At 40.7% G+C, this 25,865-nt stretch overlaps 1 protein-coding gene across 3 annotated transcripts; it reads right to left on the bottom strand.

Moving 5' to 3' along the window:
* Positions 1-660: 660 nt before the first annotated feature.
* Positions 661-25,377, bottom strand: RBM25 (RNA binding motif protein 25). Of its 3 annotated transcripts, none has more exons than XM_075844420.1 (18): positions 25,151-25,377; positions 22,059-22,173; positions 21,137-21,186; positions 20,250-20,417; positions 17,313-17,379; positions 15,031-15,191; positions 14,549-14,737; positions 13,939-14,025; positions 9,840-10,102; positions 8,985-9,165; positions 8,776-8,865; positions 8,597-8,670; positions 8,320-8,470; positions 7,609-7,942; positions 6,739-7,013; positions 5,532-5,630; positions 4,337-4,384; positions 661-2,531 (listed from the first exon to the last, which is right to left on the bottom strand). In XM_075844420.1, the coding sequence occupies exons 2-18, from the start codon at positions 22,156-22,158 to the stop codon at positions 2,439-2,441; spliced, it is 2,430 nt and encodes an 809-aa protein (XP_075700535.1). In that variant the 5' UTR covers positions 22,159-22,173; positions 25,151-25,377; the 3' UTR covers positions 661-2,438. The 3 variants fall into 3 exon arrangements, with proteins under 3 accessions (XP_075700535.1, XP_075700537.1, XP_075700536.1); XM_075844422.1 differs by having other exon boundaries at positions 17,322-17,379; XM_075844421.1 differs by having other exon boundaries at positions 25,155-25,377.
* Positions 25,378-25,865: the final 488 nt, after the last annotated feature.

The following is a 25,865-nucleotide window of genomic DNA, read 5'->3' as shown; positions in this document are numbered from 1 at the left end:
TCTCCTGCATCATGTACGACAGAGATTGAGATCACAATTTGAACAGACCAACTGGTACCTGGAAGAACTTATTCAGGGCCGAACGCCTGTGTCCATCTCTGACTAAGTAGGGATTGGGAATTGTAATATTTCATGAATGTCTTAAATAGATATGAATGATTCACACAGTGGTGGGGGGGGTATTGTTCATGTTAATATTCCAATATGTTCTTACACATACATTGTATAGGTGACAGTGTACCTCTTGTTATCGCTACATTGAGTCAATGTGCAGTGTATTTCACACCGTGTCAGGTTTGATTGTTACTTTTATATGAAAAATAAAAAAGTCGGGGGAAAAAACAAAGATACGCACTAGCAACATCTTCCCCGATGTGCTTTTTTTTTTAATTTTTTTTTTTATACGGAACGTACTACGGGTTCCAGGACTTTTATGCAGCGTATCCGAGCCGTGGGTACCCGCCCTAACAGAGGAATGACAATGCAGATATCTCTGAACAGACGCTCTGGAACTCTTCTGTTGGGAATGCACGTATTGATTTAGACATGTCAGAAGAGCGGACACATCCATTTTAATATATTGCGAATAATTGCTGTAACTTCAGTGATTTTCAAGCATTACATGGAGATGGAAACCTATTAAGAATCTAAGTCCACGTATCAAATATATACACTTTAATGTTTGAATTATTTACAGAATAAGCCTGCAAGGGCTTGACAGTTCCAAATGCAAGTTGTCTGGCAATCAGATCACAGCTTCCACATTTTAGACAAACCAATGTTTTAAATACAATAACTGATATTGCAGCAGTTTTACAAAAACAGCAGTTCAGGTTCAATTGTTAAATCAGTTCCAATACAAAATAAATATTGGTCAGCTGTACATTACGACTACGTATAGCAAATAGCAAGATCTAGCAACCCATAACTCATCTGTGAATTGGGATTACAGTGTTTAACCCTAGTACATGCTGATGTAGGAAGCAGATTATTAACTGCACAATGGACATTCCCCAAAAAAAGGCATCATACTGTCCCAAAAGAGAATTCCACTGGACTTCAGATCCCATAACAGGGTATTTAGAGCGTGATCTTGGCCTTTTAAAAATCAGTCGTGGATGAGTCAAGTGTGAACAGTTTCTCCCACCCCTCACCCTCCTTTAAGCGGGTGGTTGAGAATGTAATTATCTGTTCCACATTTATTGCCAAAAACACATCAAATGGAAATCTGTGACTGTATTGATTGAAAGGATTTAAAAAAAAAATAAATAAAAAAATCCCACAAACTTGGATTTTTGGACAACAAAAGATTTTCTTAACAGCAAACTTTTTGTTTGGCTAGTCATGTTAAATAAAAGGACGTTAAAAAAAAAAAAAAAAAAAAAAAAAAAAAAAAAAAAGAGTAAAAATTTAGCACAAGAAATGTTGATAAGACAATACGTTGCAGCCCTTTTTTAAAGGTATTACAACTCAGGTGTTCACAAGAAGCAAAAACTAATTCAGCCCCACAGTACGGTTTTGGTGCAGGTTTTGTATGCGTGTCTTAACTTTTTAAATCTAAAATCACGATTGGATCCAAAAAGAAAGCAATACACATTTCATTTATGCTTCGGTTTAGAATTCACTTTGGGTTTTGGCTAACAAATGCAAAAACTGCACCAAAACAGCCCTGTGTGCGCAAGACCTTAGGGATATGGCTTAAAAATGCTTAGAGGTGTAAACATACCTTGCTGGCTTGGAATTTAGGCATTAAGCGATATGTATCACAATCACAAAATGTGGGCGGCAGTATACTATAGAAACACCAGGGAGAGAGAGCCTCATTGTTGGCAGGTAGCATCTTGTGCTCCCCATAGCCACAAAGAACAGTGCCGACCGAAACCAGGCATGACGAATAAGGGGCCTGGAGATCACATTTCTCTCTGCAATGTACGATTAACACAAAAGTGAAGTGGAGTTCCTTTAAATTAGGAAAGCGGACTAGTCTTCAAATCCTAAAAGTCACAAGTGAATCAAGTTTGTTCTTCATATGTATAACAGGCATGGAACATAAGTGCAAACAGTTTGCAAAAATTGGAAATTTTAATATGTACATGAGCATGGACTTGAAAAACACCAGAAGATCCCATTGTACAGTAGCTGCAGTTTTTAAACCGTACCAGTTACCCCACTGGCTTACTTGTGTGCCTAAATACTGTTAGAATGATGATCTCTAAGAGTTCAATAGCTGAAAAGTTACTATTAAAGAAAAATAAAATCACATTCTGTACACAAGAGTCCAGACCTTACATGTGTATGATGACTGGGGTTATGAACAACTTTGCTGGATTCTGGGGCTGCAACTTATTGTTCCTCAATGTTTTAGTGGCCCTACTGACAGCAAAGATGTAATGGCGCCATATGGATTATTTTTTTCTTTTTTTTTAAGCCAGTGTGCTTTATTTCACAAGACCAATTTTCTTTGCTTCTGTTTCATATATTAGTAACCGCCACATTTTCACTATGAATACTTCTGCTTCTTCATCCAGAACCTGTGGGAGGGAAAAGAAATTGCATTTTAGGTTATCCCATAAAAAATATAAAAATGGATTACTGAAATTTTCAGTTATGGACGGAGCTCCTTTTACATTATTTCATGCATGACTATTCGGGAAGCTTAGGTTTAAAGAAGCAGTCCACTTTATTTATTTTTTTTGCACCCTCCATTTGTACAGTGGTGTTTCAATAGGCTGCTGTCTGCAGAAATACTTAGCGATCCCCGCATCTTGTAGTTTTTCGGGTCCAGCGCCGCTCACGTAATATTCAGTCTGACTTGGTCTGGAATTGCTGCTTTTCAGAAAACCGTAAGGCTCCCATAGGAATACATTGAGAGCCTAAGTTCCGGTTTATTCAAAAGCACAGACACTCCAGACGAGTCAGGGGGAAGATCACATGAGCGGTGCTGGACCCAAAAAAGACAAGTTGAGGGGATCGGTAAGTATTTTTGCACAAAGCACCCCACTGAAACACCAATGTACAAATGGGCGGGTGCAATAAAAAATAAAGTGGAGTGCTTCTTTAAAGGAACAGTGTCATCACAAATATTTTATTAATATGTTAAAGATGTTAGTGCCTTAATATAAACGTTTATTTTCATTTGTGTGTTTGTGTTTTACTGTTTCTTTTTTTCACACTTTTTTTTCCCTATGGGGGCTGCCATTTTTTGTTCCATTTCTGTGTGTGTCGATTAACGACACACACAGACATGGAATACGGCAGCCACAGTCCCATAGGGACTGCGAACGGCTCCCGTCCCATTGACTGCCGTGTACGGCGTCTGTGTGGGAACTGCGCATGCGCCGCTCCCACACAGTCCTATTCGAAATTGGCGCCGTCCGGCGCCATTTTCCTGTGGACCGGAAGTCGCGGCCGGACAGTAATATTACTACTTCCGGTCGCGGCTTCCGGACAAGTGCACATGGAACAGCGGCAGCAAAGGGAGCGGACGGGCCGCGGCGGCAGGAGCAGGTAAGCGATTTCAATGTATGTTAGTGTTTGTGTGTGTTTACTACTGCATGTAAACCTACTACACTGTGGGTTACCTCAAAAAATGGCGACGCACAGTGTAGCAGGTTAAACCTTTCAAACCCCTCGTTTATCCCGGCACTAGCCAGGATAAAGGAGGGGGGGATGCTGAGCGCTCACTAGAGCGATAGCTTTTAACCCAATGTTGCAATGCTGCAATTTTGGGAACTAGCTCCAAACAGCTCCATCTAGTGACCAAAAATGGGTAGTATTATAAATTTGAAAAAATTTATAATATTTCCTGACTCGCGAAAAAAATAAAAAAAATTTGAACAATGTTTTATCACCCACACACTAAATGTTTAAATTTAAAAAAAAAAACATGTTTTTGGGGCGACACCATGCCTTTAACCATCTGGAGTGTGTATAAAATATATATATCCACCAACTCACTAACACATCTCTTGATTTAACATAAATCATATTTAAAATGAACACGTTTATATTGAAAATATGTCTTGAAGGGTAATTGCGAAGATATGAGGTTATAAATAAATTGGCCGTAGTATACAGCCACTTCATTTGAATGATAAAGTGGTGATCCGAACGGTCAGACCTGATTGTCATGAAGTTCTGAAATAACATATCAAGTTATTAAAAAAAAAAGCTACTGATCATAGACAAGTAATACAGCGTTGGAATCGGTGTCTCTGCTACCTCTTTATGCTGCCCTCAGATAGGGCAGCAAACCTGGTGACAGATGTCCTTTAACAATTCACAAAAATACTGGGTTAAACATATTAAGAAAAAACAAAACAAAAAAAAAACTCACCATGGCAACATCATCTAGAATGCTTTGAGGGGAACTGTGAGCCATTACCTACCATGCAAAAAAGAAAAGTCAGATAGGAATTAATGAGAAAAGTAAAATAACCTACTAGCTAGAAGACATATCCCCCACCCCCACAGTTCTCGCTAACTTTGGTGGGGGCTTCTGGTTCCTGTAAATATGCCGAAATTAACATAAAACAGGCCTGAGAGGTTTGTCTGTCTTAGTGAGGCTACAGGCTTGAACTATAGTGAGGACTTTGCCCAATAACATTCAGTGTAAGGCTTCGTTCACATCTGCATTAAGTGTTTGTAGTTATCCTGCTCCATCATAGGAGTAAAACCACGAAAATACCAGAAACGCCGATCTGTTGCATGACACTAACGGCGCTTTATGGAACCAATTAACTTTAATGGCTTCATTTGGGTTTCCACCCTTGTGTCCGTCGTTTTATCCAGACAAAATAGCGCGTGGCATGCAGCGCTGTTTTGTCTGGCATTCTTTACTGAATCTGTGAGAACCATAGTTATAAAAAATAATATCCTCACATAGTATAAAATATGCCTATTACAACATTCTGAAATGTTAAGTGCAAACAGATCAGAAACATTTTGGTGACATAACTCCACCTAAAAGCTCCAATCACAAAACAAGTAATTTACTGGGGAACGCTCAGCATTCAGGCCTGGTAACTAACTAAGCAGCAGGGTCCATTAGCATTCTTGCTGCGTAGGTTATCGTGCAGTAACCGGGCTGCGTTCTATAAGATCTCCATCGGTGACTGCAGGATGTCAAGAGGACAACAGCTGAGTGAAGGAAAAAAAAAAAAAAAAAGTCTAACATTCTGAACATCTGGAACCCCAGGTCTCAAGTTAAGCTGCCTATAAGAATTAGATAAGTGTGCTGATCCCACCGATTTGACCCCCAAATGTATAGCAGGGCAGCTCAACAGCATGCCTGACTCTGTTCCCTGGAGAGAAAAGCGCTTCTAGATGTGTCTGGCATTCGCTTATCTCAATCTTCCTATAGATATAAACACGCATGCCTGGCTGATCCAAGCATTGGGCCGAAAGATAGGTCAGATGACAGTGGATGGACACGAACACCACTTTACGTAGTATTTTTACACCCCGGCTGTCCTAAAAATGACTGAGGTACCTGTATAAAGATCATCAGCTTGTTGCTTCATTTTACTTACTTTGGAACAAACGAAATCAACGAGAGTAGCTTCTTCTTCACCAATATATTCGATGATCTTCTTATTGATCCATGGCCTAATTCTTCGCTCCATTAACGTCTGAGTGGATCAGAGGGGAGAGAAAATGTTTAATACGTTGCTACAAGTCATGAATATGAACAGCATCCCGATCCATAAACACTTTTTTGTTGCATTTCACAATTTAAAAAGGAATTCGCCTAACTGCAATGCAAACTATAAAGCGCTGTAAAACATGTCTTTTAGATAAAATATGGTCTTTTTTTTTTATGCATCTTGGTGTACAATTAAAGTGGATCTGTTAGATTTTCATGCTGCCCTGTCTGAACGTGTAAGGTTGTCACTTAGTTGGCAACTTGCAGTAGTTTAGAACTTACAGGTTATATTTGACCTAGAGACCTAGAGTCCAATGATATGCATGACATTCGTTCTCCTCCCGCCACTGATTGACCCATTTCTCCCTATTACTGTGCATGGGAAGAAATGTGTCAATCAATAGCTGTAGAGTGAATCTTATGCGTATCATTGGACTCCAGGTCTTCAGTGTTTGTTCATCGCAAATGTAAACCAAGTTCTCCCAATCAACTGCAAATTACAGACCAAGTGACAGACCGATAAAATTAGCATATGCCCCTACTTTATTCTGCCCTCAGAGAGGGCAGTATAAAAATCTGACAGATCCTAATACAGACTGCGGTTTAACTTTTAAAACAATGTACAGATGATGGAGACCTTCAACATGAGAATTATAAACCAGTAAGGAATAATGGTAAGACAATGTTCACAACGATCAGATTCAGTCTTTCCCGGAGAAAATAGCGTAGTCAATGTGTCCCATCGGGCTACGTGTCAATCGGCTCCAATTTTTCATTGTTCTGCTCTTATGATGAAGCAAAACAACTGAAAAGCCTAACACATACCCTAAAAGTGACAAACGGGAAGCTTCATGTTTTAAGTATTGTTTACATCACGTCTGAGCCTTCCAAAAGACGTATTGCCTGACATATGCCACTGGGCAGGCATACAATGACATATGTTGCCTATAGGTCCCATGTTAGAAACATATACTCCAGAAGACCCCTTATTAGAATTCTAAGCTTTTCGTGACGTTATTTGCATGAAGGGTTCGGTAGTACATAAGTTTCAAATAATCACTCAAGGGGATTGAATGCCATACAAATACACTCACAGTGTCTACAATGGACCAGTCCAGAGGATAAGCAAACAGCTCTGGTTTAGCTGTGGGGATTTTCTCTATAAGACTCTTGATATGTTTGCGTTTCTCTTCAGTGTTCACATTATTTTTGGCAGAAGCTTTGTCGTCATCACCATAATCCAGTGGTACCAGTTTCCTTTTCCGAGGGACCTCATCGCTATCTTCATCTTCAAACTTATTGAAAACACTATCTACTGGAAGTTTCTTTCTTTTAGAAACATTTATTTGGCTTGGACTGCTGGAAGCGCCTAAAATTTAAAAGAAGGAAGTAGAAAAGATTAAAAATTTAGGCCCATCTATAAGATACAGTTCATAATCCCGTTTGGCAATTTATGCAGTTATTGTGCCTGTTGAAAGAAAGCAATATCCATTTAGTCAAAAACCCAACTAGAATTTTCTATAATTAAAAAATATACTGAAAAAACCCTTAACGTTAACATCCACCCTAAAGCACATAAGAATTAACCTCTAAATATATCTACATAACAGTTCGTTTTCTTTGATACAGCTATCCAAATACCCTGCATAAACAGTTATATGTTAGAATTCTGTCTGCCTGCAGCCACCACTAGAGGGAGCATTGGAGCTTACGGAATACTGTTTATACATTGAACTCAATAAAAGAGTATGCTGTAAAACATCTAAGCTTTCCGTAGTGGTGGCTGAAGTCAGCCAGAGTTTGATCATTTAACACGATCTTTGCAGGGGATTTAGAACGCTCTCTGAAGAAACTGCTATAAAAAACTCAGCACAAAATTTTGGACCTACAAATGTCAGTTCGTTAAAAAGCGAGCCTTAATGTTATAGTTGCCCGAAACAGAAGTGTAAACAGTTTTTACTCACCTAATTTGAGGCTAAGACCTATTTTTGGTCGGTATTCCTCTTGTGGTTGCTGCTCTGGTGAATTTTCATGCGGAATAATAATACCACAAGGAGATTCTTCCCCTGGGGAATTGGGAGTGGCATGGCCACTACCAGAAGAGACAGACGGGGCAGAGCTGATAGGCCGCATAGTGGGCTTAAGGCAGGGTTTTGGTTCAGGTTCTTCCTCCTCCTCCTCCTCAATAGGTTCTTCATGCTTTTCCTCTTTGATGGGTTTCTCCTCTTCCTCCTCTTCAGATTCAGGCTGTGGTTTAATCTGTGGTGGTTGTCTTCGCCTTTCTGCTTCTTGCTCCATCTGCATTTAACCAACAATGATAGTTTCAGAATGCAAAACATACATACATATACGAATGCTGAACAGCAAAAGATTATTTAGTCTTCTCAGAATTAATCACATGTAAACACAGAAGCAATTTATTCCCTTAGAACTTATGTGGTCTTACTAAAAGTGGCAATAGGAACCACATCCTACCAATTTCCAACAGATACATGTCAGAACTGTAATAAGCATAATAAATCTCAAATGATAAACGAGGCTGTTATACAGGCATTTACACAACTGGTCAACCCTTTTTTTTATTAACTAACACCTTTACTGATCATTAGTTAAACAATGAAGCCAATAAAGAAAATGACATTATTTTATATGTATCAAAATTGTTAAATACAGACCCTCTGAAGTTCAGCATCCGGGTCTGGATGTCCCTCTGCTAACAACCGCTGCCTGATTTCCTCAAGCTCTTCTTTCTCTCGTTTTCGGTCCCGTTCATCTGCTTCAATTTCTTTTTCCCGGTCCCTTAATCTTTTCTGGAGCGCGCTACCTCTGTATAAAGAAATAATGCACATTAGAAAACTCATACCACTACTACTCCTCTTATGTCAGTTTTGATATAGTAAATGGCGTTTGTATTTCTGGAAACCTATAGAATATGCGCACAAATAAAAATACCTGTAATACTTGGGATCATCTCGGTCGTCATCATAATCTTCCAAAAATTCCTTTAATCTTTTTGCTTCTTTTGCCTGTTAATAAAGCAGGGAAAAAGTTTTAATACTTAACACAACGAGGACGGGGTGGATGATGGCTTGGAACAGTCAAATTACACATTTGCACTTCACAGAACATACCATATCTCTGCGTTTTTCTTCCTCTCGCTCAGCTTCCTTTTCATAATCTCTAGCTTTTTTCCTCTCTCTGATCTCCCAATTTTTAAGACGCTACAAAGAAAAGGTGGTTTAAACATGGCACTGCATTCATTGGAATAAGACTATTTGTAAAAATGTTGAAATGCAAATAAAACAAAACTATGCCTTCCTGCTGATGGTCAAACATTTACCTCTTGGTACGCGGCTTCCTTTTCACGCAATTTTCTTTCTAGTTTTCGTCGCTCATAAGTTTCTTCCTCATCTTCTTCCCGGTCTCTTTTCTTCTCTTTTTCTCTGTCCCTTTCTCGGTCTCGTTCTCTTTCTCGTTCCCGCTCACGTTCCCGCTCCCTATCCCGGTCTCTACTTTTCTCCCTGAACAACAAACACAAGTTAAACATAAAGTAGAATTAGAATCTTTCAGTTTTAATAGCTGCTGTGTTTTCATTCATATTTCAACATTAGAGACACTACTGGAGGGCCGGTAATTAAAAGGGGTGATCTCACGAAGAGAACTTTATGAACATCTGCAACTGCAGACGGGCCTTTTCTAACCTCCGCTACCATCTCTGTAATCCCAGGAGAAACCACATCTGGTCCGACATTACCAATAACCTGTTGTCCATATAATGCATGGACGGGCCGGGTTCAGTAGAACGCCTCTCCATTCTGGCTCAGAGGAGAGTCCTAAGTAAGGAAAATGTCCTAATAAAGCAGGTGGACAGGCGTTCTCTTCATGAAACAACCCTTTTTAAAGTATGTATATTTTAGCAACACTTATTTTGAGACCAATATTCACCTGCTAAACCATAAAGTGCATAAAGTCACACCACGATAGTTTAAAAAAAAATCCTCTTTACTCAATACCAGTAAAACGTAATGCACTATAAAATCCCAAAACATTAGAAAAAAAGTCTTTGCCATAAAGGAATGACTCAATTTCTAGCACCAAATAAAAGAGGAAAAGTGAGGGGGGGAGGGGGGAGCATAGATAAGGCCATATAGTCAGAGATACATACAATGACTAAGTATTACAAGCGTAGACATACCTTGATCGACTTCGATCCTTACTGTGATCTCTTCCACGGTCTCTTTCCTTGTCACGATCTCTGTCTCTTTCACGGTCCCGGTCTCTGTCTCGTTCTTTGATTCTGTCACGATCCCGCTCTCTTTCTTTCTCCTTCTCACGCTCTTTGTCTCTTTCCCTTTCTCGCTCTCTTCTCTCTCGCTCACGTTCCCTCTCCCTTTCCCTTCGTTCTTTCTCAATCTCTTGTCTCTCCTTTTCCTTTTTGCCCTTCTCCTCTTCCAGTTTCTATGAAAAGAGACAGAATATATTAATGCAAAATTATCTAAAGACAAAATTTTAAATAAAAAAAATGTAAATAAAAAAAGACCATCAAAACGTGTAGCAAAAAGAAAAAAAGGCACAAGACTAGATTCCGTGCGAGAAGTATATAGGTACGAGGACCAGCAATCTCCAACCATGGTTTCTAAAGGATCCAGGGCTCAAGTTAAAGCAGCACTTCATATCCAGTAATAGGAGAAGAAAAAAAAAAAGGGAGGCAATAAATTACAGGCTACATAGTGGCTAAGATTCAGGACATGAATATAAAAATATTCAAAAGGTAGGTTAAACTTAAAAGGGGTTGTCAAACGGCCCCCCAACCCAAAATTATTATTATTTTTTTTATATTATATCCAAAAACCTACCCCCGATATTGCAACATAAACACTCCTCCACTTTCACCAAGTGCTCCAACTAGTGCTGCTGCTGTATTACATAACCGGTCATGCAATTGTGCCCTCTGGAGCCTAATCCCCCCCCCCCCACACCTTCTCCCTGTACGGTCTCCCCAAAAAGTCAACCCAACAAGAGCAGTCACAGTTCTAGTCCCATTAGGTCACGTGTTTGGTGATACGCCAACACCACCGGGAGCGAGTAGGAAACAAGAAGTCACGTGGGGTTGCGTTGGCACGTTATCTTGCATCTGTAAACTACTGAGCTTCCAGGATCACGTGAAAATTCAACTACATTGGGAAGTTTAAATCTCATTGCAAGATTAATAGGCAAGTGTTTTGTTTCTACGGATAACCCCTTTAATCCCAGCACATCAAAACACACACATTCATAGAGCACCCTCAACAACCGCTATTATCAGAGGTGGGTGGTCAAAGTTGTAATGGCTCTTGAACTCAAGAAATTCCGGAGGTGAAAGATAGTTTAAATCCAAATAGGTGGAGACAAAGGGTGGCAGACATTTAGATATTCAATTTTTTTGGATGGTATTCTCCGCTACAAACTAAACAAACGGAACTGCAAACATGAAATGCTGCTTTTGAGAACAAAATAAAAACAAGAATAAGAACATGAAGCGTGTACTTGTTGACTTTTAAAAGATTTAAGTACACTATCCGACGCCAAATTCTACCTGGATAAATTGGTGGGCATGTTGATTAAATACAATGGCAACATTTACCTACAAAAAGACTAGGAACGTCAGCAAACTTACAAATGTTGGTTTAGCTCTTCACAGAATGATGCTAAACATAGAAATTGCAGGAAGGTTGGAAATCACTTGCGACATGGAATCTACAGGGGTATCCATTCGTCCCATAGTAATGGCCAAAAAAAATATCAATTCTTTTATTGTGGAAAAAAAAAAGTGTGTGTCTATGCCCAAAATACCTTGAACACATTGGAAATAAGACATCCACAGATCATATATCCATCCTGGTTAGCAATTGTTTTGAATAAACTTACAGATGATGTGCTAGGACATGGCTCTCCAACACGGGATTAACTTTGCCTACAAGCTATGATTCTGGGAGGAAGAGCAAGTACATTTTCAAAGACAGACAAGACCATTCTAGGTGTACAAATGTCTACGCATCACATAGTTTAGACTTTATCGCATTTACCAACAAATGACTTTTCACCCCTTCAATCTCAGGTTATAAAAAAAATTAACTACAACAATACAAACATCGCATTTTCTTTCTTCAACAGAAAAAAAACAAAACATTCAAATAAATCATTGAAAGATATCTTACCTTTACAACCAGCCGGATTTGGATCCCGGTTATGAGTACGTATAGGTAAGAAGGAATAGAAAAGAGACACAGACAGAAGGGAAGGGACTCAGTGCAAATGCAGGTGGGTCATGACCCAATGGTATAAGCCTAGTGTGTTTTAGCAACACAAGCATGACAAGAAATGAAAATGAATAATAAAAACACACAAAGGAGACTTGTACACATTGTTTCCAATTAAGTTATAGAACTACTTTTGGAACTGTACTTTATTTCTTTGGAAACTTACCTCTTTCAGGCATTACAACTGTTAAGTATCTCCACCAGCATTAACAATACTTACATTTTAATTTCTAGAAGATCCAAGTTTCATGTGATGATCCAAATATTACATGAAAGGATTTTATAAATCCTAAAACTAGGGGTTGTAATATTTACTGTATGTGTAAGGAAATAAAAGCTAGATCTTCAGCCAAGCAATGGCCAATATGAACAATGTTTGACTAATCTTTTATATGTATGTATGTGTAGTTTTATTTGCACTTTGTTAGTATTAGAAAAATAAAAAAATAAAAAAAGGCATAGGGGGAATGAATAGGGTAAATAGAATTCACATCAGACAGAAAGATAGATAGCGAATAGAAAAATCTTACCTGATGGTCTTCAGATTCATCAGTGCTGTAAATGGACACCCCCTACATTACTCATACCCTGACAGCCATAAGGAGGCCGCAGTGTTATTTTAGAAATCCCTACCAAACATGCAAAGGTTCACTGTGCTACATCAGCTCTACATCAAACACAGCAGAGCCCGTACACTTTTCTCTAAACTCCAGAACTGAACAATACAAATAAATAATAAACAATAGCAAATAAAGTCCATGTATACTGATTCAATACTATTGTATTTTCAAGAATATTGTTTTTAATACACTTCTGCAAGAAGGTATAATACAGAAATATATAGTTGTGTACTTTTGTCAGGTGGAAAAATGACATGTCTTAAATACCTCAATAAACACAGCTCAGAAAAAAATAAAACTTTTAAGCGCTCTATTCACATCAGCGTTCGGGTTCCGTTCAACCATTCGAAGCGATGAACAGAAACTATAGCTTCCGTTTGCATTACCATTGCTATCAATGGTAATGCTTTCATTTCAGTTTGTTTCCATTCCGTAAAGTTTCCGTTTTTTCACAGAAACAATAGCGGTCGGAAAAAAAAAAATAATAATAACTTTACAGAACAAAAACTGAAATGGAAGGGTTACCATTGAAAGCAATGGTAATGCAAAAAGAAGAGCTAGTTTCTGTTCAAATTTTCCGTCAGAGGAACCGATGTACGGAAAGCCGAAATGGAACCCAAATGCTGATGTGAACCGGCCCTAAAGCTAAAAATGCTAGCCCGCATTATTGCCAGAGTGAAATAAACAGCTCGTCTACATTTGTTAAAAACCCACAGTGCACAAGAGATCCAAACAAAATTCTCAGAAATAGTTCAATAACCAAGCCAGTTGCCACTTTGCACATTTTTCAGAGGGGGTATCCGAAAAATATAGTAAAGAAAACAGGAGCTCATACTTACATTCATATTCCATGTAACTTTCCAAGCTGAGTTTCATCTTGCATTAGTCACCATATGATCTCTATCATAATGGTGGGGGTCAATGAATAGATTAGCTTTTTAGGGAATTTACATATCTTCCATGCATCTTAACTGTGGCAAATGTGGAAACCACTGATCTATTTTGATTCACTAAAAGCATGTAGAAAGCCTTTTACTCATTTAGTTCTTCAAAACATTAAGTATGATGTTGTTAAAGGTAAGGCTATATATGGTGGTGAGGTGGCTTTAAATATTTAAATGCTCAGCTTTCGTTTGAGGACAAAAGCTTAGTCAGTTTCTTGTTGCCGAGTACAATCAGCTGATAACATTACTGACCATAACAGCGCATTGCAATGGTTAATGCCAATCACTATTTAGGAAGGATACACAACGCTGAATTTTAAGGTCTACATTTATCTTCTGACACATTAAGCATGGTGCTTGTGTTAAAACTATGTGGTTCTCGAATCTGTAAGGAGCACATTTTATCAGAAAAGAACAAAAACAAACATTACCTTGTGTGTATCTCTGAATTTACTGATCTCGCGGGATATCAGGTCTCGCTTATCTTCCTCCATCTCAATTGCATTTATGTCTTCCTGCTACAAATAACAGAATTTTAAGTATTGAATAGATTTAAATGGGATAATCAGTAGAAGGCTAGATTCACACGAACGTGTCCGTTTTGCTCATGTAAAAAACTGCAGCGTTTTTCTTGCGTTGCAATTCCATGTGGCATCAGTGTGTGTGTTTCATGTGACATCAGTTTTTTATGTCAGGGTTGGTGCACATTTTTTAATTTACTTATTATTTTCTCTGCCTTTCTTTAGAAAATGGTGCATGAATCACTGGCAGCACACGGAAGACGTCTGTGCGCTGTCCGTGATTTTCACGCACCCCTGGACTTCAACGGGTGTGTGATCCGCAAAAAACAAAATAGAAATGCAGTGAGTTTCACGCAACGGAAACCTGCTGCGTGAAAAATCACACATGTCTGAATAGCCCCATTGAGTTGCGTAGGTCTGTGTGCTGTCCGTTGTTTTCACTCACAGCACACAGACGTATACAACGTTCGTGTGAATCAGGCCTAACTAGACCTTTATCTACACACAATAATCTACTTACTGATAATTCTTCCTTTTTATCTTTTCTTTTCTTTTTAGGGTGCGAGTCAGAGTCTAGAGATGGAGCATTCAGCTCACTGGAATACTCTTTTATCAGGACTTCAATTGCACCTTTAATAACTCCATCCCGTCTCTTTGTTTCTTCATCAAGGTCATCATCTTCATCTACAGCGGATTCAGGACGGGCATTCTAAAATTAAGTAAAAATGATTTAAAAACAAAAAAAACAAACTCACCCATCGGTTATTACTTTCTAAAATGACATCTCTCCTAACGCCAAATGAGGAACATTTGAATGGCATGGCACAAAATACAAACACTCAAAGTTTACAAGTAGTGAAATCCTCTTGTTTGGTGCAAATTCAATATGATTTTTCCTTTATTTAGAGGGACCTACTCCAGCATGACTACATAAAGAGCATCACGAATGCATAAAGTAGAGGCTGACTAATAATAAAACCAAAAACCATATGTGTTACCTACCCCATTAGAAGCCCTCCTGCTTGCTTTCCATTCATCCAGTTGGGCTTTAGTCTTGGCATCTACTTTCACAAGTAGTTTCTTTTCGCCAATCTGTAGATCATGGAGTAACCGCAATGCTCGCAGAGTAGATTCAGGTTCTTTATACTCACAAAACCCAAAGGCTGTAGCGAAAGAACAAAATACATTTTAGGTTAACTGGTTACTAACTTTTTAACAAACTTTGCATAAATAAATAGTATAAGCAAACAAACTACGAAATATATCTTATTAAAGAAAAAAAGCCTCTTTCTGCACTTACCAGGCTCCTCTTTCCCCTCTCCCAAATTTTCACCTCCTGAATTTACTGCTAAATCAGTCTCCTCAAGACAAGACAGATTATCAGCTCACCCAGATATATGGTTACAGCTGTTCATAAAAGTCTATGGAGAAGGAAGGGGAGGAGGGAGCAGGAACAGAGTGAGAGGCAGAGACACAGATGCTGCTGCAGCTTCTGGTAAGTGTTATATCTCACCCCAGTGCTGGATTCACAGGTACACTGCTCATTACTGCTGTATGATGTCTTCCATGCTGCTACTGCTTCTATGTGTGAGATACAGAGAGATTGGGGTGCACAATGTTCTGTTTGCTATTCTGTCTGCCATACACTGCACACATAGCGGTTAAAAGAGTCTGCAGAACGGAAACTGCTAAAAAAATACCATATAGAAGTCATATAATGGCCAGAAATAATGTAATTCCTCATGTGAACCCAACATTTTATTCCGAAAAGTCACCTGGAAATCTGGTCATCAACTAGTATGGTTAACATAGTGATTCTATACAATAATGAAATGGTGCGAGAGAATGGTGTCCAACTTGTGAAAGGATTATTCTAGTCTCCCCACTCAAAGTTTTTTTGTTGCCCACACATCTAACAGTAAATATAACCCAATCCACGGCTTTAAAATTATTACTTATTTTCATTTTCTTGCACTGACACTCCTTGTCCACTTGCTGAGCCCGTTTTGTGGGCAGGACTATGCTTTTACCTCACGTGACAAGAGGCTCAGCTTGCTGCGCCCTCCTGATGCCGATATATACAGTCATGTATGCAGCATCAGGAGTTTCCTTTTTTGAGTTGAACCAGTAAATGCCCTATTCCCATTTCAACATGTTATATTGCCACAGCTACAGTACCAGGGACAGGAGCCATCGTGACACATATCAAGGCTATGTTTAATTTTTCGCATTCACCTACTATGTATCAATGTTAGTTCCTGTTCCCGGTACGGGAGTCAGTAGCGTTACATAATCAGTGAATAGGAAGAATGAAACAGAGCAACGCTCTGTTTCAGCGGCACACGACCCCAGAACTAGAGCGTGCAGTATAACAATGCGGCTGGCTCCAGTACCGGAAACAGGAGCCTTCGAGACACAGAGCAATGCTCTGTTTCATTCACCTAGTACAGTGCTTGCTCCTGTTATACTAACAACGCAGTGAAGGAGGACAAAGCTGACAGCACTCTCTGCTTGTGGTCAGAGCTCCCAGTGGAGAAGATGAATGAACTGACAGGTATACCCACAGAGTGGCAACAATCTTTAGATGCTATTTAAGTAGCCATTTTCCAGCAGGACGGGAATAGGGAGAGGAGAACTGATGGTGGAAGAGTGTCCATAGAATAGTACTGTGCAACCATAAATATACCAATAAAAAACACCCTAATACTATGGATGCTACTACACCCGGTCAGTAATTCCAACCAATCCACTGATGCAGACTCATATTGCAGTGATCTAGTGGTGAGCAACCTAAGAGACCATAAAATATACAGAAAACTGCAGAACCCCCCCCCCCCCCAAAAAAAACAAACAGGTAATAACTTTACATAAGAGACTATATAGGATAAGATTGAGATGTCAGCCGACACTTTTTTGCAACGACTGGGATCCAGCTCGTTTAACCCCGTAGTCAATAGTCATTGCGACATCTAAGTGGTTAAGCCACGGGGGGCTTAATAGGAGCCTGTAAAAATCACAATAGACTACAATACATTAGTATTGTAGTATATCGTGCAAGTGATCCAATGATGGTTCAAGTCCCCTATGGGGACTAAAAAAAAAAGCAAAAAACTGAAATGGCTTTTGGGGGATGGTGACTGTCTAAAGGTGCTTCTGTACAGAGATTTTCCTGGATAACATGCGAGAGCTATACCACAAATGCTATGAACATGCAGAAAAACAAACACTTCTACAAGATTTATGTTTAATCAAATAAATGAGTAAAATAAGGAGGATTTACATACCACACTTACCTTGAAGCTTCCCAGATGCCCCTTGGACTCTTTTCCAGCTCAACACCAAACCGCATTTCTACAGAGGGGGTAAAAAACAAAAAACAACTTATTTTTTTTCCTAAAGTAAGTGAAGCGCGAGCATACATCATCTTTGGGCATAAATAGAAATAAATTAAACCCTTAAGGACACGGTTTTGGCCTTATGGACCAGGCCAATGATTTCAAATCTGACATGTGTCACTTAAAGTGATAACTTTGGAATGTTTATTTTTTCAAGCAAGTCTGAGATGGTTTTCTAGTGACACATTGTACTTTAAGTTAGTGGTAAAATTTGGTCGACAGATTGTGTTTAATTGTGAAAAACACCAACATTTTTATGAAATTTGCAAAAATTAAAGTTCTGCTTGTAAGAAAGATCGTTATACCACACAAAATGGTTGCGAATTAACATTCCCCATATGTCTACTTAATGTTGGCATAACATTTAACTTTTGTTAACTTTTAGGACTTTACAAGGCTTAGATCTTTAGCAGAAATTTCTCACATTTTCCACAAAAGTTTAAAAGCCTTTTTTTTTTGGGAACGAGTTCAGTTCTAAAGTGGCTTTGAGGGCCCTATATATTAGAAACCTCCTATAAATCACCGCATTTGAAAAACTGCACCAAGACAGCATTTAGAAAGTTTCTTAACCCTTTAGGCGTTTCACAGAAGTTAAGAAAAATTTTTTATTTACCCTTTGCTTTTTCAGAACATCTGTTATAACCATTTTTTTCTGTAACACAGAAGATTTTACCAGAGAAGTGTAACTGTTTATTGCCCAAATTCTGCAGTTTTTCTAAATACCCCACGTGTGGCCCCAGTGTCCTAATGGACTGAAACACAGGCCTAACAAGCAAAGGAGCACCTAGTGGATTTTGAGGCCTTTTTTTTTAGAATATATTTTAGGCACCATGTCAGGTTGAAGAGGTCTTGTGGTGCCAAAACAGTGGAAACACCCCCAAAGTGACCCCATTTTGGAAACTACACCCCTCAGGAAATGTATCTACTGGTATAGTGATCACTTTGACCCCACAGGTGTTTAGCTGAAATTTAGTGGAATTAGGTCATAAAAATTAAAAAGGTACGTTTTTTCTAATAAAATGAAGTTTTAGCTCCGATTTTTAAATTTTCACAATAGAGAAAAAGCACCACAACATTTGTAAAGCAAACTTCTGAGTACGGCAATACCCCATATGTGGTAATAAGTGGTCATAAACTGCTGTTTGGACACACAGCAGGGCTCAGAAGGGAAAGAGCACAACTTTGCTTTGCGTGTTTGCAAAGCCCCTGAGGGGCCAAAACAGTATAAACCCCCTAAAAGTGACCCCATTTGGTAAACTACATGGGATAGGGTACACATGTGATCGCTGGGGGTCGGACCGCTGGGACCCAGTGATAAGGAGAACGGGGAACCGAAAGTCCCCCGAAGTGTTCCATGAGAAGCTTGGGAGTTCCTGGGTCTGTATCCAGCAGCTCTATAGAAATGGACGGAGCGCCGGTCACGCATGCACACAAGTGTGCCCGGCGCTCCATTCATTTCTATGGAGCTGCCGGACACATAAGCCGGACACAGGGGTAGAGTGAGCATTTAGACCACACAGGTCTTTTGCAGAATTTATTGGAATTAGGCCGTGAAAATGAATATCGAAATTTTTTCCAATAAAACATTAATTTTTTTCATTTCCACAAGGGATAAAAAGAGAAAAAGCACCCCTACATTTGTAAATCAAACTCTCCCGAGTACGGCAATACCCGACATGTGCTCATTAACTGCTGTTTGGACACAAGGCAGGGCTCAAAGGAGGGAGCGCTATTTGGCATGCAGACTTTGGTGGTTTGGTCTTTGGGCACCATGTCGCATTTGCAATACCCCTGAGGTACCAGAGTACAGTGGAAGCCCACAAGAAGTGACCCCATTTTAGAAACGCCACACCTCAAGGCATTTATAATTTGCCTGGCCATATGATAGGGATCAGAAGTTAACATCATGCGCATTTGGGGCTTAGTCTGGTGACTTTTACACCATTGGCCCAAAATTGCAGGGCTCTGAGGTCAAATAATAAAACAAATCCCCAAGTAGCAACTCCTATTTTGGAAAAAAATACCCCTTGGGACATTTTAAGGGGGTGTAGTGAGCATTTTGACCCCACATTTTGTTCACCATGCGGGAAAAATAAATAACATTAGTTTCATTGTTTGGGTCGTTTTGTTTATTTTAACATTTTCTATTTTTTTCCTATAAATAAAAGACATAGGAAAAAAAAAGGCATTCTTTTTTTTTTTACTTAAAATAAAAGTTTCTACACTTTTGTACAACTTTTTTGGTCCCACTAGGGGACTTGAAGTCCTGCACCTCTGATCTTTATTCTAATGCATTGCACTACCCACGTAGTGCAATGCATTAGAGCGGTTAGTCATACACTGACAACAAGCTTATTAGGCTCCACCTCAGGGCAGGGCCTAATGGGCTACCATACGAGGCAGACCAGGAGGCCATTGTTAGGCCTCCTGTTGTCATAGCAACCATCGGCACTCCTGTGATCACATGGCTGTGATGTCGATCGGCTACAAACCACTAAGATGCTGCGATCACTTTTGATTTTGGAATCTAAGGGATTAATGGCAGGGATCGGAGCTAGCACCGGTCCTGGCCTTGCAGCAGAGTGTCAGCTGTAATATACAGCTGACACCCACTGGTGATGGCGTGGGCTCAGCTTCTAAGCCCGTACTTTAAGCACCACGTTTAGTTATGTCGTTAACGACAGCGATGTAATAGTACGTCGGATTTCGTTAAGGGGGTTTTCACTTCGGCTCAGAAGCCGACATAGATGCATATTAATCACATACAATTTAATAGACTGCAAAGCTAAAATATATGCACACCAATAACTGCAATGAGATACTCACAGCTAACAGCTGCCTAATAAGCATGTCGGAGGCCTTTTCTGAAATATTTCCTACAAAAACAGTGGTTGTAGGCCCGCTGTTCTCATCATTTTCCTTATTTTTCATGCCCATTAGGTCTTTTCGAGGACCCATGTGTTTCCCAACCATAGGTACAGTTGGCAACAAAACCTTGTGGTAAGGGAAAAAAAAAAATAAGGTTACAAAAAGGATTAAACCCTGAACATATGTTGTAACATTATGGGAATATTCTCGCTCATTTTTAAAAGCACTTTCATCATAATAGTTTTACTACTTAACAATGCACAATGTTATCTCTATATATACTGTCAAATCAAACAAAGCACATGCTGACAACATAATGCAACATAAAAGGTACCTATACATATGGATGACAGTTGGCCGAACCTGCCGATTTTGGCTAAACCGGACAACTAATGTGTATGGTGGTGTTCCTGACTCTCCCCCCAATGGCAGGTGTTGGGGGAGAAAAGGATCGTCAGATTAAATTTCAATATGACCGATCCTTCAATCCCTGAGGAGATAAACCAGGAGTCAGGCAGCGGCTTATTCCCCAGGGGGAATAATTGCCGGTTCGGCCAGCAGCCATTTAAACAGCTGTTCTTCAAATAGAAGGGGAACAAAGAAAAATTGCCAAATGAGAATTTGGTCGACAGCGCTCTCTCAAACTTCTCCTGTAAACATGCATACTTGGATCAGGCAAGTATGTATGTTTAATCCTATAGAGAAGTGTATGGCCAGCTAAAAACTGTTTTCATAACCAGTAAGCTGTTAAAAAGTAGCTGCCTCCACTGACTAAATAGAATCTCCACAGAAGTGTCCTTTAAATCATTACAATAGACAAAGTGAAGAGTACAAAGTAAACGTACAGTTGGTCCTGGAGCCATTAAACCCATTGGTACAGGAATCATTGGAGTACCTGCAAAATAAATCAAAAACATTTTAAAAGGTAAATAAAAAAAAAAAAAGTTATGTTTTAGCAAAAAGGGGAAAAATAATAAAATAACTAGTCAAAATACAGAAATCGATTACTATAGGAAAGAGGCGTGGTATAAAACGTCAATAGACTTTATTGACACTAGGCGAATAAGAGAAATTAAAATTTTAAAGACTGGATCTGTTAAACAAGCTTATTTCTGATACTATCAAATGCCAGCAAGGAAAGGAATGGTATTTCGCTAGTTCTGTTTATATGGATAAGATATTTGTGTATTTTGGTGATGACCACGACAGCTTTGTGATGTAACAGATTATCGGCAGCACACTAACTTTTTAAGTCTTGGACTAGGAGTGCGGTAAACTACATGAATAGCGTCTGTGTGCCCTGGATGCACAAAAAAAAACACAAAGCTGTTTAGCTCATGTTTTTCATGACTTTTTTTGGTTGTTAAAAATGCAGAGGTCAGATGTTAGTTAACACAGTCCATGGTTTTACGGACCCATTCGGTCCTATTGGCCGCGGACACCTTTCCGTATCGCTACGGATGGGTGTCCGCGCCGTAGAACTGTGCCGGGAATTATGGAGCATGTCCGTATTTTTGTGTTTTATGGGCCGTGCTCCGATACAAAGTATGGGAGCACGGCCTGAAAATGTGGGCGGCCGTCAGCAGACGCCCGTGCTTGCAATGGTGGACCGCGATTACGGGCACGGTCATGTGCATGGGGCCTATGGGCATTAAAACACGCGTTTTTGGTTTGTTTTTTTAAAACGTGACATGCTCTATAGGTGTGTCTTGGACGGGGGCTTCCCCCACCCCCTAATAGTCTATCATTGTATCGACTTTCACTTACCAGGAGGGGGCGGAAAACCTGGAAATTGTGGGGGCGGAATACCCGGAGGGAGAGTTGGAATCCCCATAGGGGGCCTGTTAAGATGTGGCGGGTAAGACATTCTTATAGTACCGACCTGTTAAAAAATAAACAAACCAAAATAAATTAGAGAATATAACCAATGGACTGCCATTAAATCACTTAAAACCGGGCAATGATGGGAAATGAGCGCTAGTACAAACGCTCATACACCCCATCATTGGTCCATGTGAGAGGGCCATAAAGGGGTACTTTGAATCGTTTATATTGATGGCCTAGGTTATCATTATCTGATCGGTGGGGGTCCAACTCCCGGTACCCCGACAATCAGCTGACTGAAAGGGCCGCGGCAACAGATGCTGTGGCCTCGTCATAGTTTACCAGGCACAGAGCATTACACGTCCGTAGTGGCTGCGCCTTGGATTGCAGTTCCTGTCCCATTAATGTCAGTGTTCAGTAGCATCATTAATGCCGCCGGACATCTTACGGAGATTGACAGAGAAACATTGCATGCAGCGTCTGTTCAGGTACGGGCAGGTGCACAACTTCATCAGTTCTGTATGGCAAAGATAAAAAACATCTGACAACACAGAACTCTTAAGGCTATGTTCACACGGAGTATTTTGCCGAGTTTTTTGACGCGGAAACCGCGTCGCAAAACTCGGCAAAAACGGCCCGAGAACGCCGCCCATTGATTTCAATGGGAGGCGTCGGCGTCTTTTTCCCGCGAGCAGTAAAACTGCCTCGCGGGAAAAAGAAGCGACATGCCCCATCTTCGGGCGCTTCCGCCTCTGACCTCCCATTGACTTCAATGGGAGGCAGAGAAAGCGTATTTCGCGCTGTTTTATGCCCGCGGCGCTCAATGGCCGCGGGCGAAAAACTGCGCGAAAATCGGCGTGCAGGGAGAGGAATATCTGCCTCAAAGTTCCAAACGGAATTTTGAGGCAGATATTCCTCCCCCAAAATACTCCGTGTGAACATAGCCTTAGGCTATGTTCAGTTTTTTGCAGGCGGAAAATCTGCCTCAAAATTCAGTTTGGAATTTTGAGGCAGATTTGAGCTCTGCCTGTACACAGATTTTCGTGGCGTTTTTCGCCCGCGGCCATCGAGCGTCGTGGGCATAAAACGCCACAAAATACGCTTTCTCTGCCTCCCATTGATGTCAATGGGAGGTCCAAGGTGTAAACGCCGCCCAAGAATAGGGCATGTCCCTTTTTCCCGTGAGCCGGTTTTTCCGCTGGTGGGAAAAAAACGCCTCCGCCTCCCATTGAAATCAATGGGAGGCATTTTCGGCAGTTTTTAGGCGCGCTTTCTGCGTAAAAAAACTCAGTGTGAACTCCCCCTTAGGGTATGTTCACATGCTTAACAAAAAACGTCTGAAAATACGGAGCGGTTTTCAGAGAAAACAAAACCTGATTCTCAGGCGTTTTTTAAGCTTCTTTTAAGGCGTTTTTCATAACGTTCAATGGAAAATCAGCTCCAAAAAACGTCACAAGAAGTGACATGCACTCTTTTTTACGCTCCATTTTTTTTAAAACAGTGGCGTAAAAAGACGCCCCATATAAATTAAATGCTGTTTTTCCCATTGATTTCAACGGGCAGATGTTTGCAGGCGTTCAGCTTCCGTTTCAGGCATTTTTCGAGGCGTAAACGCCCTGAAATTTGCCTGAAAACACTGCCTGTGAACATACCCTTATGTCCGGCCAAATGATTTGTGTCAATCAGCATTAAGAAAATATTCTATCGAACAAAGTTTTAAGCAAATAAAGTTGCAGTTCTTTCAATTATTTGTCAGACTGATAATAACTTGCTTATGCTACAAAAACTGGTTCATGATTGTCCCAGAATCGACAATGGCGGCGAGTGCCGCAGCGATTCAACAATTATGAGTTAACCTGTGAATTCTCATAATCGATGATTGTCGATTCTGGGAATAACCCTATAATTAATTTCAACGGACTGCAAGATGGCACCACATATGTCCCTACAGAGAACGACAAAATCCCCTTTCAACCCTACTAGGTCTATGGAGCCATGTGGTTATGGAGCCCACTGAAATGTAGTAAGAGCAGAAGGGGTGACTTGGGTGACCGTAAAGTAAAAAAAAAAAAAAAAGGGGGACGTCAACATACTTGAATTAAAAAATTATGCCACAGTCCCTCGTTGTACATTGCTCACAGTCAAATAAAACAAAACATGCAGCCATGTGAATGCGGCTGGGCTTAGTGGCCGGATTTTCCTGAAATAGCCGAGCGCGGTTTGCTATGCTGTTTCCAGAACTCCCATACAAGTGAAATTAAGTTATAGAAACAGCGTAGCACAGTGAGCCACACATTTCTGTCACTTCTGATTCTACTGAAACAGCTTAGCTCGCCTTGCTACGCTGTTTCCGTAGCTTCTGCCAGAGCCTAGAGACAGAAGGTTGGACTGGGGTCAGGGGGACCCGTTATAGAGATAGGTGCGGGTCCCAGAGGTTAGACCTGTATCTATGGGACATTTATGCCATAGCCTGTAGATAGACCATAAATGTACGAGATGGGAATACCCCTTTAAAGCACGTTATGGGGAGATTTTAAGTATTAGAAATGAGCATTGTAGCAGTTGGCAAAAGGAACCAATCATGTACCAGCTTTCATTTTCCCAAAAAAATAAAGACTGAAATCTGATTGGTTGCTATTGGCAACGGCTTTACTTTTCCCGAGTGACTTCACTCACACTACAAGTCTCCTCACAGCAGTCTGTACACAGGGTATGACCTCTATTTCCGGCCCGCACCTACACACAAAGGAGTGGGACAATGAAGTAAACCGGGACAACAATCACTGTATACCAATAGGGAAGGCGTGATTCCCGCCATGACACCCGCCTGTGCCTGCACACGAGCTGGGAGGCCGGGACACTGGTCTGAGAGGATGGCGGAATATGAGCAGCGCCAGTCTCTGCCCCCCTGATGTAACCTTCGATATATCACCTGAGTGAGATGAGGGTTGATGAATCCCTCAGACTACCCCAACCACCTCGCCGACACCCCGCATTGCAGTCTGGAGAGCCCAAGTGTGGTCCACCGTACTCACCCACCCCAGCTGGGTAGGGGTCGCTTCGCCAGGAAAAGAAATTGCCGCTTCTTCGCTTTCTAGACCGTGAGGAAAACTCGCCACGTCCGATGCGTCTCTAGCGCCTGTGCACCGTCGGTGTTTGTATAAGAGACAGGATTACACTCCACTACTAGGCCGCACTCACGCCGCAGAGCGCTCGCTTGGGCCCAGCATGCACCGCGGATCTAGGGGCGGGGCCTGTGCGTCTAGTCAATCCGGAGGCGCGGCTGATAACGTCATCTTAGTAGGGTCGGGGCGGCGTGGCTGCGGTTATGGCATTGGACAAACGTCCGTCCACGATATAGGACATGGATGGTACATGTCCAGCGTTTCCTCAAGACCTAGTGCAAGCCACAGAGCCCCATAGCAATGACAGCGAGTACCATAAAAGTGCTGTGGCCCAAAGCTGCCACTTTGGCTTACAGTGGATTGTGGACATTTTGCGCCTCTGATAGACGGGTCATATAAAACTTGAATGATATAATAAACAAAAATCATATTATACCGCCATGTCCTCTATTTCATCTCAGAACGTCAACCTAAGGCTACATTCACATGAGCGAGTCCGATTTGCGTGCGCAAAAAACGGACCGTATGGTGTCCGTTTTCACATCTGGGATTCTACTCTGCAGGCACTTCTTTTTTTTGGTTTTATTTCTCTGCATTTCTTTAGCAACTGATGCGTGACACACGG

Source organism: Rhinoderma darwinii, chromosome 12, assembly GCF_050947455.1.
Source record: "Rhinoderma darwinii isolate aRhiDar2 chromosome 12, aRhiDar2.hap1, whole genome shotgun sequence".
Taxonomy (NCBI): domain Eukaryota; kingdom Metazoa; phylum Chordata; class Amphibia; order Anura; family Rhinodermatidae; genus Rhinoderma; species Rhinoderma darwinii.
This window is presented reverse-complemented; position numbering and strand designations above follow the sequence as displayed.